This window comes from Sitodiplosis mosellana, unplaced genomic scaffold, assembly GCF_009176505.1.
Source record: "Sitodiplosis mosellana isolate CC-2019 unplaced genomic scaffold, AAFC_SMos_1.0 Smas_scaffold_6062, whole genome shotgun sequence".
NCBI lineage: Eukaryota > Metazoa > Arthropoda > Insecta > Diptera > Cecidomyiidae > Sitodiplosis > Sitodiplosis mosellana.
The window spans coordinates 45,521-67,050 of NW_022601303.1; the positions used below are offsets into that span (position 1 = coordinate 45,521).

General features: G+C 36.2%; 1 protein-coding gene across 1 annotated transcript; it reads left to right on the forward strand.

Annotated features, from left to right (window-relative positions):
• The first annotated feature begins 4,702 nt into the window (after nucleotides 1–4,702).
• On the forward strand, nucleotides 4,703–9,922 carry LOC129573329 (leucine-rich repeat neuronal protein 2-like). The gene is made up of 9 exons (XM_055453723.1): nucleotides 4,703–5,001; nucleotides 5,134–5,583; nucleotides 6,546–6,708; nucleotides 6,905–7,056; nucleotides 7,134–7,703; nucleotides 8,088–8,304; nucleotides 8,664–8,851; nucleotides 9,046–9,179; nucleotides 9,589–9,922. The coding sequence occupies exons 3-9, from the start codon at nucleotides 6,634–6,636 to the stop codon at nucleotides 9,735–9,737; spliced, it is 1,485 nt and encodes a 494-aa protein (XP_055309698.1). The 5' UTR covers nucleotides 4,703–5,001; nucleotides 5,134–5,583; nucleotides 6,546–6,633; the 3' UTR covers nucleotides 9,738–9,922.
• Nucleotides 9,923–21,530: the final 11,608 nt, after the last annotated feature.

Consider the following 21,530-nt stretch of genomic DNA (forward strand, 5'->3'; position numbering starts at 1 on the left):
GAAAATGATGAAACTTGAAGAAGATCATTTTTATTTAATGATTATTTTGTGTTTCGAGTCTGTTGTTTTTGTTTGAAACTCCCTTTTTTTGTTTATTATTTTTTCCTCTGCGATTCTGGTGTGTCTGTGTAATACACACTGTGTATAATTCATTGCTCCCGTGCCTTGCGAGATATTTTCCAGTGTTGGATTTTTTGTTGTTGTTCTGTCGTGGTTTTTACGGCTTTTGCTCTCGTCTCCGGCTCGGGCTGACAGTGACGAAAAGGCCAACACATACACAGAAGAAGAAAAAACTAAAAAAGAAATGACACAGTGCGCATCACGTCGGATGTAAGCCTTTGAAATATGCAGTTGGCGCGTAAATAAATGAATCTTCTCAACAGTTTTTTTTTCTTCTGTGCTTTCGTTACCATCTCCCATCTCGTTCCATTCTCCCTTTGTAAAACATACAGAATGGGAAAAAAAAAATTGTCGTTTTCTGTTCAATGATCGCGTAATAAAATATCTATCTCATTCGCAAACAGTCTCAACCATGTATTACGCATTTTCAATGCTATGCCATTTTTATTCATTGTATAAATCATTCGGTTGTCGGTTTTTTTTTCTCGTTTCGTTGTTGTTGCTGCTACTTCGTTTGGTTTTCTATGCCCTTTCCAGTTTCAATTGCGTATTTCTTATCTCTTTGGATTAGTGTGACGAAAGTTTTATACGCTCTGAGTAATTCTCTTGTCATTTTTACACCCATTTTCACCATATAAATTGGACAACATTTTTAACACAAATTCGATTTTAATCCGGAAAATGCCAAATGAACAGTTTCGAATGCACCGAAGTATGATCGACTGACAGTTTTGGAACGCGTTCCGAAGTCGCGAATTTTTTTTTTCGGTTGGAAATGACTTTGAGATTGATGGATCCGAAATGATTTTGATATCAATGGATGCTTGGAAACAATGTGACGGAAAATTTTAATGAAAAAATGCCGAACCAAATCGAAAAAAAGCCAAAAAAGACACACGGAAACGAAATTGCAGAAAAAATGATAAAATGGAATGAAAAAATGCGGGTCAATTTAAATGTTACTCTCGAAATTAATGGAAAATTGTGCAATTTTTTTGTTCCGACGAAGCCATTTCAATACTGTTTCTGGGCCTACAATGGTTAAAAAAAAAATCGTTTTAACCACAGTTGTTTGTTGAAAATGTTCAGCCTAGAACGGAGAATGAGCGTTTCACTACAAATGAACCGAAAGAAAATAAACAATGAAAAACTGTGTGCGAGCACGGCCATGATTTGTTCTATGAAAAGGGCATTTTCTGAAGCAATTTCAATTAGTTGGAAAAACAAAATGTAAAAAGGATAGTTAAAAAAAAGTCAATTGAAGGCAATAAGTCCAAAGCCGTTTTCCGAAGAAAAAAGAACGTTTCGTTTGCCGGTTTGTAATCGTGCAGCGTGTGTCGATGCGATGTTGAACATATGGTCGTTCAAGTTCGAACAATGGTTAAAACAGTGCGCCTGCGAAGGAAATACGCTAAATAAGCTGTTTAAAGGCTCGTGTGAAAATAGCCGAAACAAAAACAATTGTCCTCGGCTCTATTTCTCTCTCTCTCTCTCTCTCTCCTATTTTTCCGTTCCTAACTGACTGTGTTAGTACTTGGCTCCATCTCTGGCATTGTTATGCATATTACTCGCATATATTGCCCATTGGTTGCGAGAGGAAAAAATTACCATTTCAATGGAATCGATGTTCGTCGAAAATGTTCAAAAACTGAGAATGAGAGTGAAGAAAGGGCCCAGTTTTTATTAGGCTTGAGTACAACCATATGTGTGCAAAAAGGAATCAATTGCTCTAGCGCCTCGTTTTGTCTCTCGGACGATGTTCGACTAAGAACACGTACTGCTCCTTTTTCAAATTTGTCTCGTGCTGATCCTTATGCCTGTGAGTATGCGTTGCCGAATTTCGGCAACCGAAGGAAGAATTTGCAACGCTACATTAATAACGCCCGGAATAATTTGACCATCAATTTTTTTATGCCCATCGTTTTAGCAACGCAGTCTTGGGCATTGTTCGTTTTTTTATGCCTATCAGTTGTTCAAATTTTGGAAACAACGATGTTTTGGTTTTTTTTTTTCACGGAAAAATGAACTTTGCCCATTGCTTTGGACCAACATCATTCGTTGAGTGAGCAAAAAAAAATGAATTTCATTTTGTTTTTTTTCGAATCCTCCATTTTCTGGAGACATTCCATTTCGAATTGGTTCCCGTTGTTTCTTTTAAGTAAAATTTTCGCTCTCTACCTCTTTCTACCTCGCTCTGTCTGTCTCTGTCTCTCTTTCTATCTCTCTATTCCATTCTACCTCGTTCTTTCCATCTTTTCCTTCCCTCTCGCGCCCTCCAAATACCTCATTCCATGTAGGCACATTTTTTGCGCCGTCTCTTTTCACGTTCGCGTACCGTCATTTGCACTGCAACTCGAAACCATAAAATGGTGCTTGCACGCAATTAAAAAAGGCAGAAAGAGGAAACATCCATAATTATGGTTTTCATTTTATATTTCATTCTTTTTTTTTCCACTCGTTTCGCTTTATTTTTGTCATCGTTTGAGAAATGACAAAAATCATTTTAATTTCATTCGTTTTATGCAAAGAGCAGCATGAAATGCACACCGATGCACCAATGCATACTATCCAGTGCAAAGAGTGACACAAAAAGATGACATGGTATGCATTGGTTTAAAACTGAATGCAAAATTCTTTGGCAATGTATCTTTGCCACCGTTCGGACCGAGTTCAGCGTTGTGGAACAATGACAGAGTCTATGGAAAATAGTTGATTGCATGATTTTCCAAGGGGCTTTTATCTCTATTCGCCAATACAAATTTATATGCAAAATAGTTAAAATATACGGGGTTGTCTATGAAATATGCACAAAATATACGGCAATTATACGCGGTTATACGTATTTGTATGAAACATTCGTCTGGAGTTAGAAGCCCCTAGTGATTTTCTCGATGTTTTGTGTTTACAAATGCGTAAACAAAGAAAAAAACACCAACCAAAAACCGAGCTGCGTTGTTGCCGGGATGAAAATCGGTGGAAAATTCACATGGATTTGTTTATCATCTTTGATTACACATTAGTCACACAGAGAGAATGTTGTGTATCGTCATTCGAAGAACCGTTGGCCCTCATCGACTCATGAGACATCAAAATAACTGGCTCGTATTAACATCATGAGGAGGAATATAAAACAACGCGCTCAATAAAACCGAGCACATAAAAACGTAGAAATAACAACAACAGCAACAGAGCAGGAGAGAGAAAAAAAAAACGATACAAAACTTTTTAAATATACAAAAAGCGAAAACGAATAACAACAACAACAGCTCGGGAAAAAAAACTGTTTGGAGATCAGAGAGCAAGCGAGTGAATGAGAACGAACATGAGAAAAACGCAGTTTGAGTGAGCAAGAGAAAAGCGTGAACGAGAAAAATGAACTAGTATTGTGGTCGGCGCAAGGAAACATGACAGTAGTTGAAGATGCTCTCTGTTTGGAAAAAAAAAAGATTCAAGGCGAAACCAAACAGCACAATGCTCGTGAGAGGAGAGAGAGAGAGAAAGAAACACACACCGAAACGCCAAACACATTAATAAAAAAATTTAATAGAACATCTGCTGGTGTTTCAGTGAATCAACATATCGTCGTAATTTTTTTTGTTTTATTCTGTTGTTGTTTTTCCCTCTCTCTATCTCTCTCTCTCTCTCTCTCTCTCTCTCTCTCTATCTATCTCTCTCCCTCTCTCGTTGTTTTTACTGTTTATTTACATACTAAAGACCGAAGAAAAAAAAGGTTATGTGTTGCGTTTGGATTTTTCACTTGTGTGTTGTTTTCCGTCTCATTTCGGAATTCTGTTAGTGTGAGCGCATGGGTGCGTGCGCGCGCGAACCAGCGTTACTGCATTCGCGGTGCTGTCATCTCTTTCGAACCGAATCGAACGACAAATTAAATGATACATTTTCGGATTCCCACAGAAAAGCAGAGCCGACAATTGAATTTCATATGAAAATCTTCACGCACGCACACAGCAACACACTTTTTTTCTACTCACTCGACCGCTGCTCGGCGGAACAAGATACATTTTGCAAGGCATTTTAAAGCTTACATGAGCAATGAAACATTTCCCCGAAACAACAAACGAAGATGCCAAACAAAAAGCCGAAGAGAAAAAAACGAAGAAAAAAAACTGACGTCGACGTTGAGATCTATGGTCGAAATGCCAAACATTAGAGATCAATTGTGAAAAGAAATGTATGAACAACGTAATTGAGTTTTGTGGCATTTGTCTCTATCGAAGCAAACAAAAAAAAAACCAACAACAAACGTTCAGGGGTGTAACATTGAAGTATTAAAAATAACTTCTCAACCGTCGTACCAATCCATAATTCAAAGAGTTTGCAAAACTTTGTTGACTAATCGTTATCGCGGCGACAAATCAATTAAGTCCATTTCTTTTGTTGATAAAAATCGACTTGAAAAATGGCATTTACTGCGCATTTCAGTATCGCATGTAACTGGGAATGTCGAAGAGAGATGGAGAGGGAGAGAGAAAAAAGAGAGAAAACTTTAGAAAGAGCGAGAATGAGCAAAAAAGAACGACCAAAGTATCAAAACTTTTGATACGTCTTCAACATGGGCTGATTCTTTCGTTAGTTTTATTCTCAATTGAAAGAAATAAAACTCAACATCGATTACAGGCGAAAAACTTTGTGATCGATGGGTGATTTTTATTGAGAAAACCGACTTTTTCATCATTTCATCGAGAAAATCAAAGACTTTTACCAAAAACGAATTTTATTCGAAGCGAAAACATTTTCTGAACGTGTTTCTTTGCATTCTTATCATGCTTTTGCTCGTCTGAGATCAATAGATTATATCTTTTATCGGATGCTTGAACACCTTTCGAAATTGTCTACAGCAAAGTAAAGACACGACGACCAAAAGTACGGTACTACCCAAATTCTCGTCGTATATTTCGACATGTATTTGTGCGATTTATCTTATCGATGCGTTTGTATTATTTTTATCAATACGTTGGTTTTTTTTTTACTTCATTCCATTTATACCGAATACAGGCGAGAGTATTTATCTCGATCTCATTGTGAGCTGATAACAAACATGAAAAAATACGTACTGTAAGTTGAATTAATAATAGTAATTGAAGTAGAGAAATAGCGATATGACTGCAACAACGGCGATGACGACGACGTTGAATCTTCCTCACTGTGTTTGTGTGAGTGAGTGTAAACAGTTTAGTGCTTGAATGAGTGTTTACGTGAAGTGATCGTCGTTTTACCTGTCTTTTTGAGAATACACTAAACAAAAACACTTCATTTTCGATTTTTCTATGTGTTACATCGCAATTGTCGTAATTAAAATTTCGTGCGTGCTTTGAATTCACATCTGTGCCATATTCACGCTGAGTGTACTTGTTTTTTTTTGGGTTCGAAGAAAGGTCTCACTGACAACAAATAGGGCGTTCTAATCGTGTAATTGGAAGCAATTTCGGCCAGACAATATTACAGGTAAAACAATGTTTGCGAAAAAAAAATTAAGAATGTTATTAAAATATTCGGCGAGAAAATTGAATTGAATAGGAATTCAATGAGAAAATGGAATTTTGACTGAAATTCATCGAGAAAATACAATTGAACTGCAGTTTGGAACATGGAATTCGGCGAAAAAAATGAAATCAACCCGAAACTCAGGCGAAAAAGCCGAAAAAATATTTGCAAAGCGCAACTCTGTTGGAATTATGAATTTCAAAAGAAACTACGGCCGTTTGCGCGCAACTGTGCGAGAACCACCAAATTGGTTGACATGCAAAATGGAAAGTTTCGCAAATTCATACCAAAAAAAAATAAATTTGAAATGAGGTTGTGTGTTGGGTACACGATTTAAGCGTTGTTTTTTTTTTCTTCTCTTTGTTGACACCAATTTCACTGACAGTTCAAATGGAATGCATAGAGCAAAAGAGAGTGAGAAAAGAGTCATACGATCAGATCAGCTGCTTTGTGCAAGCAATAAACGAGCAACTCTCTGTGCAAAACAACAACAGCACCAGCAGCAAACAAAAAAAGCAATTTTGTTCAATTGTAAATATTTTGTTAGGACAAACGTTTCAATTAATGTCGCCCGCATTTGTGCTGTTGCACGCAATGGAGAAGAAAGAAACTTCAGTGGAAAAAAACACAGATCGTTCAATTCTCAGCGTTGAAATGTTGATGAAAACGGAATTGCACGGTGAACAATGAAATTTTTTTCGTGGAGATTCAATAAATTATCTCAGGGCGTAGTATTTCTTCGTTTTTTTTTTTATCAGCGCACATCGTTGCTGTCATCCATTTTGGAAAAACAAAGCGCGATAAACGATCGTTTCAATGTTATCGAAGCACTGAGGTGCTGATAGGATTTTTTGTTCGCCTTAATTGATTTTTGCCATCAATCACACTGATATGCCGTTATTTTACTTTATTTCTTTCCGCAGAACGGTGTCGGTAGCGAGCGCACACGGCCACGGAATTTGCGTATAAATGATTTTGCAATTGAGTTCATAGATTTTTGAATCCGATACAATGAAGTTACTTTGGGGTATTTTAGTGCTATTTGCAACGGGCAAATACGTACAGGGTGTGGATGATAATCAAACGGTGAGTTGGATGAGTGATCAATGGGTGATTTTCATTGAGAAAACCGACTTTATCATCATTTCATCGAGAAAATCAAAGACTTTTACCAAAAACGAATTTTATTCGAAGCGAAAACATTTTATGAATGTGTTTCTTTGGATTCCGTATCAATAAGGTTTCAATTTCATTCGATGTGTTTGTTCGGCCTTTTTTTCAGGTGGTTAAACAAGACATTTGTCAAATTTGTGATTGCAATGTAAAGGAGAAATTTCTGAATTGTGCCAATGAAAATTTGTACAAATTATTCAATGTCAAAGACTGGGACACGGTTATTTCGGCCAACAAATCGGCTGCACTAGCTAATGTCGAGTATGTACAACTACTCTATCTGTTTTTTTTTTTTTTTATCAAGCGATTTGTCACCAATGAATCATTTTTCCTTCCAGTTTCGATAACAATGGTATTGAAATTGTGACGCAATTCCCAACTCTGGAGATTCATACATTGAGTCTACGTCGAAATAAAATTCGGAAAATTGAAAAGCGAGCATTTTACAATTTGACATTATTGGAAAAACTCGATTTGTCCGACAATAAACTGACGCATGCTGCAATGCAAAGAGACGTATTTGAAGGTCATTACAATCAACAGGAATTAGAACCGCTCATCAATCTCAAGTGGTTGAGTCTTGCTGGTAACGATTTGCACACTCTTGATCCCGATTTGTTTGATCATTTGCCCAATTTGGAAACGCTGCTCTTGTGCCATAATCAATTCGCCATCATGGATGCGAACAGTGCTGGTGCCATTTCAAGTATTCCCCACCTTAAGGTATTGGATTTGAGCTTCATGGAATTGAGGAAAATTCCAGAAACAACACTACATGGACCACGCGAATTGAAAGTACTCAATTTGACCGGCAATTTATTTACCGAAATACCAGATGATATTCGATTAGCCCGAAATTTGGTGGAACTTGTTATGGACGATGTTCCCATTGTACACATTGGTGGCAAGTAAGTTAACGTATTTTTGCACTTTTTGAAAAGAAAAGATTTTGGCGGTGACATGTAACGTATTCGCTCGCACCAATGACAGTCTAATAGTAATAACAGCTAGTCTGTCAACGAGTACGTGCAATGACAGCATGTTAGTGCGAGAGGGACACCGGCAATATTTTGCAAAAGTCTTGGGCGTTCTTTGATAACTTTGGAAATTGCGTCGATTTTTTTTTTAGTTTTTATTTGGTTTTCAAAAAATGGTCGATCATTTACACCGTCATCATGGCCCCAAAAACGAATTAATAAGGCCAAAAGGCCCTTAAATTGAACAAATCAAAAATATTTCTTCAATTCAATTAATCATCTTTCCGTTTGTCCATTTTTACACCGTAAAAACAGTTACAGTCGATTCCCTCGTCTGCCGAAATTGGAAACGCTGAGCCTATCATTTATGAGCCGATTGGTGTCGATCGAAGAAGGTGCCTTCGAAAATTTGCCAGCATTACGTCATCTCTCCATTCGCAGTAACATGCATTTCAGTTCAATTCATCCACATGCCTTTGCCAATCCAGATGTTGAATTACAACCGCACGTTGAATGGCCACCACTTCAAAGTGTGAGTAAAAGATTCTTACGAATAAGCAGCCAAATCACTCTATTGGCTAAATTAAAACCATTCGCAATCGATCATTTTGTGATCAGAAAAATGCCGCCTTTATCTGTTCGAGAAAGATATCGATAAGCGTCAACCATTCCATTCGAGAAGGAGTGAAGTGTGACATGAAATGGCGAAATAAATTCTTCATATTATTATTCATGTGAATCATGGTGATTCAACGTATTGATAACCTTTTCATTCAATGATTACTATAATTTTGTAGTTGAAATGGATTTCTATTCTAATGAATTGAAATTATTCTATGTTTCTTCTTGCTTTTTGATATGACACACTAACGGATTTATTTGATATTACAGCTAATTTTGTATAACAACAATTTGTCGACAATCAGTGAAAAATTGCTGGAACGATGGGACGATATTGAAGAGATTGACATTCGTTATAATCCATGGAAATGTGCATGCGAAAATCAATGGATGGTCGACAAATTAGTGCCAATAATTAAAAATAAATCAAAAAACCCATCGATGTCTGAAGATGTGAAGTAAGTTGAGCATGTTTAAAATGGGATTTATTCATGCATGTATTTCATAAACTTTCCATTGAACTATGATTTGATGATTGGAACTTTCCATCGAAGTTTGATGCGAGCTAGCATTCCGTTCATAACTGAGATAAACATAATCCGGATTTTAACTGAAAATTTAATTTAAATAAATTCGATTGTGATTTTATTAGATGCGATCATCCAGTTGAAATGAAGGGTCGATCATTCACAGACATGAGTCTTAAACACGTCGGAATGAGATGCGAAGACTATTATGGACGTCATCCAGAACGGGATGGACCAATACTTGTTGGCGTTTTCATTGGTGAGTCATCCAACCATTCTTCAATGATTTTTCTACATTTGATCAGGAAGAATCACATTGAATCAATCCTTGGAATGGAGAGAAACGTTGAAATTCCATTGTTTCAAGAACAATTTTGTCGTGATTTTTCCGATTCTCTTCCATTTTGGATCATTTTTCTGCTATTTCTTCATATTTGGTATTTCGATGTATTTTTTTCATTTAAATTGATTTTATGAATTCAAGGTGTCACATTTGGCCGATTTTTCAATCGATTTCTTGTATTTTTTTCGATTTTTCCCGTTTTTCTTTCTTTTTTGCATTTTTTTATTGAGATTTCTTGTCGAATTGCTGAAATTTGTCTAAAATCCAATTCATTTTAACACCCAATTCAAGTAACTGATCATTCTGTGTCTATTTCCCGTTTTAGGATTGATGGTTGGTATTCCAGTGACGATGGCTGCGTTGTTCGTGTATCGACGTGGATGCTTCGGTATCTTTGGCTACCGTCCTAGTCCAGCTGACTATGGCAGAGCCTTCTACAAGCGAACAGAACTTCGAGAGAATTTACACATTTGAACAAATGCCTAGCCATTCATTCGGCTTAGGCTAACTAGCCAATGTTCAATTTTCATATAAGAAACGATTTTTTTTTACCAAAAATTCCAACCAAATACACACTTTTACATTTTTATGTGCATTTAGATTATGATTATGATTATGATTTCACACCTTAGCTAAATACAATATACATGAGTCAGTGACTCTTTTTGTTTTATTCAATTTGGATGACTGGAGATCAGATTGTTGAATGAATGTTCAATGACCATTGATCATTTTGGTTGAATTTTTGCTCAATGAGATGGGTATTTCATGATCATTTTTCAATTTCCTTGTGCTCTTCTCACCAACAAATGAAGAACATGAAGAATTTGTACTTAATTACATTTCATGCAAATCTCACTGATTTTTGTTCGTTTTTTTTTTTTTTGGAAAGTGACATTACACCAATCGGCTGTGTTCAAAATGGACATTTTTTGAAGGTAAATCAACCTTTCTCACACAATTCAAACATTTTCTGGAGGAGTTGTCATATAAGTGAAATATATTTAGTCAAAATGATTTTTAAAACTGTGTCAATGAAACCTGATGCAAGTACAGCATATGGTGTGATGAAATACAGCAAAAGGCGACTACTGAAGCCTACACTCTTTCTGTAATTTAATTTGAAAAGGTTGATTGACATAAACATCTAAGGAAAATGAGTCTAGTTTAGGTCAAAAACCGAGATACTTTCGAATTTATATGAAAAGAGGCTTGTCACTCTACTCTACAAGCCTCTTTTCACATAAATTCGGAAGAATCTCTGATTCAGACTCTGTTCTGATTTGCATCGCTTCAATTTTTTTTCTTTTGATGTGCGTCTTTTTTCAACTGAACTGCACTCACGACGGGTGAAATTTGCAAAATTTCACAAAGATAATCCTGATGCAACTTTCCAAAGAATTAATTTGAACAAGGTGAAGAAAACGTTTAGTTTCAAAATCGAACCGATTCGAATTATTCGTCTGTTCAATAAGTTGCTTGGCAGCAGCAAGTGGAAGACGGTATAAATATGTGCAGCCGTTTTCATTTTGGATTTTATTGGTAGTAATTTCTGCAGAAACATGCTGAATTTCATGTCAAGCTGTTAAAAATGCATTTTCCAATGAAAATTCCATGAAATGACTTGATACACAGCATTGGATTTTCAATGTCATAGGCATTTATTTATTTATTGTTTATTTGATTCGGTATAAGATTTTACAATCATTACACATGCTGCCCATAGGGCCAATTGGGTTATACATTTTTCTTAATTCTAGTGTTTCAGTGAATTATTGCTTTATTTTTATTTATTAAATAAATTTGAACTATAAAGTTCTTTAAAATCTATATAATCACTCGTATTTCATCTGGAATTTCATTCCACAAATCAGGAGTACCAATATAAAAAGAAGTTTTCTGGCAATTATTCTTTGGTTTTTGTACTATTAGCTTATTTTGAGATCTAGTGTTATTAGAGTTAATTGTAATTAAATCACAAAGGTAACGAGGAGCTTCACCGTTTATTATTTTATGTATCATACAAGCGGTGTGAAACGTGCGTCGATCAAAAAGTTTTAAAAGTTTTAATGATTCTCTGTGAGGGGTAATGTGATCTCTTCTGCAGACATTTGATATATATCTTATACAAATGTTTTGAAGCAATTCCAATTTTTCACTCTCACCATTTGTCCCATGTATTCCGTAGTTGTGGTAGACTATGTCCATCTAATCAAATATTGGCAAGATTAGAGATTTATAAAGTTGCAATTTAATATTTTGTGGAATTATTGATTTTAAAGGATTAATTGTATTAATTGCCCCATATACTTTTTTCTGCACAACCTTGATATGATCTTCGCTAGTTAATGTACGATTTAATTGGTAACCGAGATCACGAACATTATCAACGTACTCAATTAATTGGTCATTTATCATTATGCTTGGTATTTGGTCATATTTTATTTTATGAAGATTATTTTTTGAGGAAATGATCAAAGCATACGACTTGTTCGGATTGATATCAATTCCGTAATCCCGACAAAATGCTTCAATGCTTTTCAAGTCTTCATTGATTTTCGATGTTTTTTGAAATTAATTAGTTTTTTTTTTGTCATTGTTGCAGGGATTCGCAAGAGATTCTCTTAAATATTCCGAAAGTGTTTCGTAAAATTATATCTGGCAAAATGAATGAAAACTGCTGAAAAAATCATTTTCGGCTTCCATTTGCGTTTGTTTACCATCCGTTTGTACATTCGTTTAGTTAATGTCGATGATTTCTCTATTATCTGCGCTAGTAATATTGCCAAATAAATAAAATCCATCGCCCGTTGAAAGTAGTTAAAATTCTCCATTCACGTTTTTTTCGCTGTTTTTTCTCCGTTTTGTTTTGTCTAAAATAAATAAAAAAATATGTTTTCATTAGCCGAGTAAATGTGAGTGTAACAAGTGAACGATGTACTTTGAACGTGTGATGTTTTCTCTGGTGATTTCAATTGGCTATTGAATTGTGTGTTGTTACTCACACGGAATGCCACATTTTTCAACTGTTTTTTTTTGCATATTTTCGACAGGCCACACAAAAACTTCATTCAAACAGAAAGAAAAAAAAAACAAAAATTGAATGAAACAGTGGTTATGTGGTATGACAATTTCGTTGAATTGCTATTGTTCGCAGTGTTTGCCGTTGGTGTAAATTATCATCAAAATGTGTGTGTGTGTGTGTTTTCGGTTGAAAATGATAAATCTTTTGGGTTATAGAAATTAAAAATCGTTGTCTATGTTATATATGTGTTTTATGACGCAAAATGTGATGTAATGCCATTTAATGAGTCGTACAAACAGCGTCAATGGATATGAAACAAAATGGTTTTCGCACTAATGTTTTGCGTTTGTTTCGTTGGTTTTTTATTTCCTCCTATTTTTCAAAAATGATTACTATGTATCAATGGCAACGAACAATTCATTAGAAAAGGTCACAGTGTCTCAAATTACTTGCTGTACGAGAGATCGACGCCGTCGTAGCATCAACAGCAGCAATTTCCGGCAAAACACACACTATTTATCTTTTTGCCAGACTTTATTACTGGGTACCCTATCTTCATAGGCTCAGAGTCGACTTTTTTTTAAATGCTTTTCTGGTGCTGAACTGAGAAAAAAAAGACGAAAGAAAATAAACAATGGATACATCTGCAGCTAATTAACGTGCATTAAACTGTTTCGGTTTTCTTACATGGAAAATGCGTTGTTTTTTTTATTTTATCGATCGTACAATTGCTATCTTTCAATTTTCCTTCGCTATGTCTCGATCTTGTTCAGTCGCTGTCTTTCGCTATCAGGCTATCTTATTCGATCACCGTCTTTCTCTCCCTCCCTCTCTCTTTCTATCTCTCACCGCATCTCTCTGTCTTTGTCTCTGTCAGCCTGTCTTGAATTTCTCGTTCAATCAGTGTCTTGCTCCCTCATCCTCTTGATCCGACTCTCTTATTCTACCTCTATTGCTCCGTTTCTCTTACTCTGTCTCCCTTGTTTTGTCCATCATATTCTTTTGCTCGATTTCGTTAACCAACGTCAAACGGTGTATTTTTCACTCGCGTTTTGGTGGTTTGATGTCAAGTGTCAAGTCAAGCTCAAAAACTGCGATGAGAAATGGCTGAGTGCTGATTTGGGACGGCGTAGTTGTGGTGTGTTTGTGCAGAAAATGGTATGAATTTACTTTGTAATCGGATCATGGTCATACAAAAAATCGATACGAACACATACAACAAGCAAAAAAGCAATTTTCGTCAAAGAAATATTGTTTTGACATGAAATGAATAACATTGTTGCTTACAGAAATACTGAAGATCGACGTGAAAACCATAGCCGTTGTCTAACTGAGACAGTCTAGCTAATTTTAGCTCTGTAACTAACATTAGCATTCAATGGGCTAAAAACGTTTACGATTTTTTTGATCGAATGTGTTATACAAAAGACTTTGTTCTCTCTCTCGTTCTCCCTCTCTATCTCTCTAGCTTTTTCTCTCGATCGCTCTTTCGCGCTGATTCGCTCCCCGTTTCTCTCTCTTTCTTTCGATCGCTCGCCTGCTCTATCAAAATTTGTACAAAGATATCCGAAGCTAAAACAACGGCCAAACGTAATGCAAATGGCATCCAACTGAGATTGAAAATGGTTATTTCGTTTAATTTGTTTGTACTAGTAAATGGGATGTTCGGGCCATAATCGCGGTAATTATCGTTGAATTGAGAATGTATGCGAGCGAGCCAAAGAGAGAGAGAGAGAGAGAGAGAGAGAGAGGCATACGTGTGTGTATTCTGCCCATTATAATGATATCAATTGCCCGCGAGTCGAATTTTTTTTTCGAGAATTCTTAATTGACCGCTTTTTTGCTATTTGCAAATAACTTTTTGTGCTGTGTACACTGTACACACTACACAATTGATTTTGTGCACAAACGAATTCTGCTTCATCATTTTGTTTTATTTTATTTCCATTAAACATGATCATTAGTATGATTAGCTATCGTCATTCATATTTTCGATTACTTTTGCTTTTTCGTCGCTTCCATTTCAATGAATCTTTTTCACTCGCACCAACCACGATTTGTATATGAGACAAAAGTGCAACTAAGTGTGTTTAAGTGCGCTGATCTGTCGTTGATATTTATAGTTCTTTTGTTTCATGATCAATTTGTCAATGGCAGGCCTTGGTTCAAGTGGCGAATAAAAATAGAATCAAAGTGATTTGCATCATTTAACATTTGAGGAGATGAGACGGAAAAGTGAGAGAATGGGGCAGAAAATGGGGGGAAAAAACGATTAAAAATGCTTGAAGAGAGGTAAAAATTAGAAGCAAGAGATGAAAAATCAGGAAAATGAGAGAGAAATACCGCAAAATGAAGAAAAGAGAGAAAAAGTGAAAAGAAAGGAGCAGATGAAGAAGAGAGAAGAATGTCTTCACATAGATTTATTCAAATAAATTAAAAATATCAAATAAATTTAACAATATTTTTCATGCGTTGCGTTGTTATAACGCTTCTGCAATACAAAGTTCAAATTCTCTTCTGGGTGCCAAGACAATTTTGCTGAATTCGGCTGGGATCAGCCTCAAATTTGACTTGGCAGGGAATATGAATTTTGTACTGCGAATGCGTTAAAACATCGTAACGCATGAAAAATTATCGTCAAGAAGAAGCAGAAGCAGGAGTAGAACCAGAACAAAGGGGTCAAAAGCAGTTAAGGAAGAAGAAGAAAAAGAAAAAGAAAAGGAGAAGGAGAAGGAGAAGAATAAAAAATGAGAAGAACGAGAAGAAGAATGTCCAAAGTTCGTCCTGATGCTAAATGTGTTTTTTGTCAACACTTTATCCAGTCCTTTCAATCGTCTGTTTTTGTGCAGCGATTTTCGAAGACATCAAGATTTTTGACAGTGTTTTTGTTCTTCACTATTTTTTTCTTCTGTTTCTTCATTTCATATATGGCTTATGACAGAGGCTTATAAGCCTTCGCACTTTCTCAAGTCCAAATCGAAAAATTTTCGTCTTAATCTGGCATTGTTATTCCAATCAATCAATGCCGAATTGAACGGCTAATTTGGATGAAGGCTTCAACGCACATCATGACGTTGTACATTTTACGCTCGATACGATTCGAATTTGCCTAACAGAGAAGCAAAAAGTGTTTGCCTCAATTTGAACAGTGGAAACCGACCTTACATGAGCGACCATATCAAATGATGTGTATGTTTGTTGCTGATTCGATTCTCGAGTGCTTGACTGTGTCGCGTTTTTGTTAATTTTTTCTCCGCTGTGAATAATGTTTCTTTACAGAAATTGTATTGTTCGGCAAATGCAAGTGAATTGTTTGTTTGTTTCCGATTAACAATGTTTCACGTGCACCAGTGTAGGATCGTTAGCGTCGATTCAATAGATTAGTCGTGTATTTAGATTCAGCAGAAAAACCAAGGTAATAAATGCTAAATGGCTTTTCGTTTGAAATGAATGAAAACGCGTGTGTGTGTGTATGCCGTGCATGTGCTGTACGGAACGCACTTTGTCACTGGGTCAATGAAAAGAATCATTTTGTGAGGAAAAGTCGTAAGTTGAACGAATAATCAAACGACCGAATAATTTCAATGAAATTCGGTGGAATCTTCGATATCGTTCGATGAGTGAAACTTCGCGAAATGATTGGGATGTCAAAGGGTGTGATGTCTTGGTTGTGATTTGGATGTTAAAGACACCGCAAAGTGCCGTGCAAAGAAGAGGTGATGTGCACACAAATTTGAAACAATTTCAAAAGGAGAATGGGGAGCAGGATGGAAAAGAATAAAATAGAAATGGAATGGAAAAAGAAGGATCGAGAGATAGATACCAAAAGCAAGACAAACACATACAGACAGAGCTAGAGAGTAAGAGAGAACGATAGACAGAAAGAGAGGAAAAGAGACAAAGAGATAGAGAGTAAGAGGCAGCGATCAAGAAACTGAGAGCAACACAGCGATCATGGGCGATTTAGAGAGAGAAAAAGCGTGACACAGTGCTAAAAGCCATCGTACACAGATCGAATGAAATAATTCGAATGAAAAACAATAACAAACAATTGAAAATACACAAATGATGATGCTGTGTGTATTTTGTTTACCTGTTCAATGACTGTAAAACGATCTAACGAGTATTTTATAAGGTGGTATGACTTGAACTTGACCGTTTTGCCGGTGTGCGGTCACTTGTACAAATGGTACAAATGATGAAAAATTACGTCGTCGAGCCAAATGCCCGCATCATTATTAGAATCAATCGATCTCAGTCGAACTGAACAATCGGTTCTTATTATTTGACCGTCTCTTGTTCACCGTTTCTCACTGTGCCACCGCCTCACCGTCTCTCACTTGGCAAACGACAATCGTGCTTCTTTCGTAAGCAATACACAACCAGCTCACCAAAAATAACTATAACTCTTCAGCCGCAAAACTTGTATACGATTCCTGAATGTTGAAAGTGTCTCTCTCTCTCTCACGAGACAAATGCAAAAGTGAGTGGATTGAAAAGTGAACATTCAACCTTGAAACTGATTGTAGCTCCGAGTCAATTCGTGAATATGCAGCAAAAGTGCGCCAAGTACTTAAACCGGTATTCAGGCGACATTCGCAGCCATCCGCAACAAGCCATTATCTGCGAACGATGAAATAGAAATTAAAAGAACAGAGAAACGGAAACCGCAGCCACAAAACACCGGGCGTCATCGAGATCGAATAGTTTGTTGACTTATTCCACTGTTTTTATTTACTGTTTTCATACAGAAGAGAAAACAACGACCGATGCACAAACAAATGATTATGAACGATCTTTTATTACTCGCTGATCATCGTTTATCTTATAAATATTAAACGGCGTTTCACAAAAATAAACTTAAAAAAAACGGCCAAATGATTGGAAAAAAAATCAACGCTTTTGCGCTTTTAAATTCGACGATTTCGCCGCTTGATTATAAATCAGTTTCGATTTTTTTTATACGTATAAGCAAGAACGATCCTGTATTCGTTGCAAGTACACACACATATTTTAGGTCCCATTTTTTTCGTATTTTTGGCACGTCTGTTTTTGGAGTTTTCAGATATTTTGTTTTATCATATCCTCTTAAGAATCTTTGAATTGATATCTTTTGCCATTTTAGTGATTTTTTTCGGAATTTTCCTGCATTTAAAAAAATATTTTCTCTTTTATTTTGTTTCGATTTTTTCTAGACGCATTTATCTCTCTGCGAGTCAATGCGAAGTTCGCGATAAGAACCATTGTGAAAATTTTTCGAATAACTCGACTCAATACAATTTATGAATGACTAGTGATTGCAACTGTCAACTATTTCGGAACATCTTGATCGGTGACGGATCTAGAAGTTGTTCGAAAGCAGTGCCGCCCTGACTAAATAGGCCAACTTCATTGTATTTGTTCAAAGTAAATTGGAATCGATTGGAATTCCAATCGCACTACGTACAATAATCCAGTCAAAAAGTTCGGCCAACTTGAAGTCGATCTTTTTTCACAACCGGGAATCTTCGTATTCTCAAGCGAAAGAGTTTGTTCACGATGCTGTTATCATAAGTTCATCATACTGCATGTTTTGCTGTCGTTGATTTTTAGTCTCTTCTGAAACATTTTTACTTACCTTTTTTCATTTTTTTTATGCTGATTCAAAGTGCAATGACTTTCAACAACTTTTTGTATCTTAAGAAATTCGCTTGGTTTTTTTTCCTTTTTTCTTTGCTTCATTGTTTCGTTCTTTTCTTTTTCTTGATTTTTTTTTCGTTGATTTAACGAAATTAAGTCATTTTTTCTGGCATTTTCTGACCTTTTCTTCCAAATTTTTAGGTGTTAATATCTAAAGTCATGTCTTGTTCTTTTAAGCCCCCTGAGCACGGAACATGGTAGATTCAAATAAAGACAATTGACATTAAAACATAGCATTAAAAAGGCCTCCTTCGAATTAAAAGCCACAATGCTCGAAACGAAATTTTAAATTGTTTTCTTCTTTGTCGGCTGGGCACTTTGATTCATGAACACTGATTATGTCCTTAATCTCGTTCTTCTGTAAATATGTTAAATAGGTTCGGATGATTAAAGATTATTGATGACATTCGAGAAACGTCGTTCATTTCGTGTGATCGTGCTTCTAGACTAAATTTGTTACGAAACCGTGTGGTTTTGCTTGGTGATAAAAAAAAATGTAAACTAATCTGTTGAATTCTTGGGCAAATTGTTCGATTCGTTGATTCTGGTCAAAAACGTTATTTTTTACAAGAAAAAACCCATCATAATTTCCCATACGTCATTTCCAATGAACGTCAAATTTATGGCAACAAATTTAACGTGCCGTGGCTTATCTCAGTACGCAAAAGTAATTATCATGCGTCAAAAAAAAAGAATCGTATGATAATTCGTCATGATCTTGAAGTTATGCGAATCAAAATCGTCAGATGCGTCGTAACTCACTGATGCGAGCGTGCGCGTTCAAAATCCATGATAATTTATTTTAACCACATTGATTGAATAAAAATCAAATCAAATCGGTCGCGTAAAAGTCAAACCAGTTTTGTGTTGTGGTCAGTCAGTTTTGGTCTCAATGTCGACGATGAATCCGCCGAAATCACAAATGTATACACGAAAATTGAAGAAAAAAAATGTGCCTAAAAATAAGCGAAATAAAAGCAACTCGCTATAGACATTCCTTAAATCGAAATGCGAACCGATCGAAGACAGTTAATTTGTGTGCTCTTGGGATTGTGCGCCTTTCACTGCTCGTTTTTTGGTTTCGATTGCTCTTTTTTCGTCTTTCATTTCGGTGCAGCAATTCAGCGTGGAACAATGGGTGTGCGATCGATGGCACAAGCTACTTACCGTTTAATTAGATTACCGTGAATTCATGTACGGAATGCACTTTTTTTACTCCGTCGCTTTTGCTGACGAACAATTCCAATCTCTCAACAACTCACACGATCTCGTATCGAAAACAACCGAGCTTTTTCCAATCGATTTAAAAATAACATGTTCCAAAATAAACTGTTTTAAACTTAATCGATCTGCTGGGAAAAAAATCGATCACAGATCATGTTGACAATCTGTTTTTTTTTTCTATCCGATTTATTAAATTTTTCGATCAATTGACGACTACCAAAAACTATTTTCTTTTCATCATAAGCAATTGAAGATCTATTTTTCAAATGTAATGTGCAAATTTATAACTCTTTTTGGCATCGACACAATTTTTTATTCCGCCGGGCAACTCGTAACGAAAGAAAGAATAGTCATAGTCCAAGTGGCGTTCGCAAACGGTTGAGTTCAAGCAACGATCGAGAGATTGTTGACATGGAGTCGAAAATGCTTTATGTATAATTTTATCGGCTCAACATGACACACGCTCGACTCTATTCGACTATGTATGTGTGTTTTTTTTTTGCGATGATCGAAATTAATATTCCATTCTTTCTTCGCTCATCATAATTCTAGTGGCACTAGACTAGTGCTTGAATCGGGCGATCTTCGTTTCAAACCAATTGCAATTTGTCTATATAAACTCGATATAAACTTCTTTTATCTCTGTCTATCTCTCTCTCTATCTTTCTTTTTTTTCTCTTTTTCGATCCAATTCTCTCTCTTTGTCGCTCATTCTCCCTCTCTCGCGTTATGCCACCATCGTGATTGTGCATTTTCGATTTGCATATGCACTGTTTGAGCATGAATGAAATTGCGGTTGGGGTCGGTGTCGGTGTGCCATTGTTTGCATATTCTTATTTGATCGACGTGCAAAAATGCACACGGAACATTGTGTGTGCATGACGTGTGCAGCTCTCGGTGTGTTGCATACCAACAAACTTTAGCAGTTGCATATCAACACTTGAGCCAAGTAGCAACACTTGACCATTTAGCTTGTACCCAAGCTGTTGGTTGTTTTGTTTACAGTGCCGCAAGATTGACAATATTTGTTGAGTTGGTTGTGCGGTTTACTGCGCGACAAAAAAAAAACCGTCCATTACGCCATTCGACATTGAAGCAATCCATTTCGATGGTTGTTTATATTTGTCCAGTTCATTCTCAGCTTCGTCACATCATTTTCAGCGCAAAGTTTGTGCCGCCAACTTTGGACTTCCTTTTCGACAAACGATGATGTTTTGTATCAACTACGATAGTTTTCTACGGTGAAACGAACTTATTTTTCTATTTCTATTTCATTTCCGATTTCCTCTCCTCTTCTCTTCTTAGCTTCTTTTCCTTTTCCCTCTTCAACTTCTTTTTATTCTTCTTCTTCTGCTTCTGCTGCGGCTTCTTTTACCTTCTCCTACTATTATTCATATTTTCTTCAATTCTCCTTCCTTTGTTGTTTCTGTGATAGCGTGTTAAAATTGGCGACGATTTCCTAATCAACAATTAGCATTCATCAGTATCTCGTGGGAGATTTGCTTACGAAACGAAACTGTTCTTAATTCGAATGCAAATAAACATTCTAAAAGGTCGTTCAGCCAATTACAGTGAGCAAATAGCGGCAAACCTCAGCTTGATTTACTTTTACAATTTTCGTACTCTTCGGCTTTTGATTGAGTTTCAGTATTGGCTTCAAGTTTTTATTTAGTCCCCAGTTTTTTTTTTTGCTTCACGCTTTTTTTTTCAGCTCCAAGTTGTTTTTTTCTGCTTCTGTTCAAAGCCGGAGTACAAAACAAGCAATGAGTGTCCTTCCGTGAGCAACTACAAAAGTATCATTCACTCGATATCATCAAGTGCTAATTGGCTATGTCAATGGTGAAACAAACAATAAAAACGTGAATAAATGAAATATGTCCGCGCGTTGCACATTCGAAGAAGACATTAGTCGTTTTGCCAGAAACTAACCAGACCCAATACACACAATCACATTCAAGTGGTTGTCAGCCCACCGACGAAATGATAATAATACGTGTTAAACGGTTGCACAGTAAAGCACATTACATGGTACAATATTGCACGGCAACGAGAAGTTGATTTGTTCGAGAGAAAAAATTGACATTGTCGTCCAAATAATTTTGTGTGCTGACCAAGAGAGCACACTTAACCCACGAACTGGGCAATCTCGTTTTACAACTTTATCGTTAATAAGTGAACAACGAGAATGCATGAATTAAGGCACTCGTAATAGCCGATTTTATGAGAGCCACTGCTGTTTGTACCCATTTTTTTTCTCTCTTTTTTCGTTTTAACCACGGTTGCGCGCACGCGCATGCCATCGCGCACAGAAAATTTAAGGGAAATTCACTTTGAGTCGA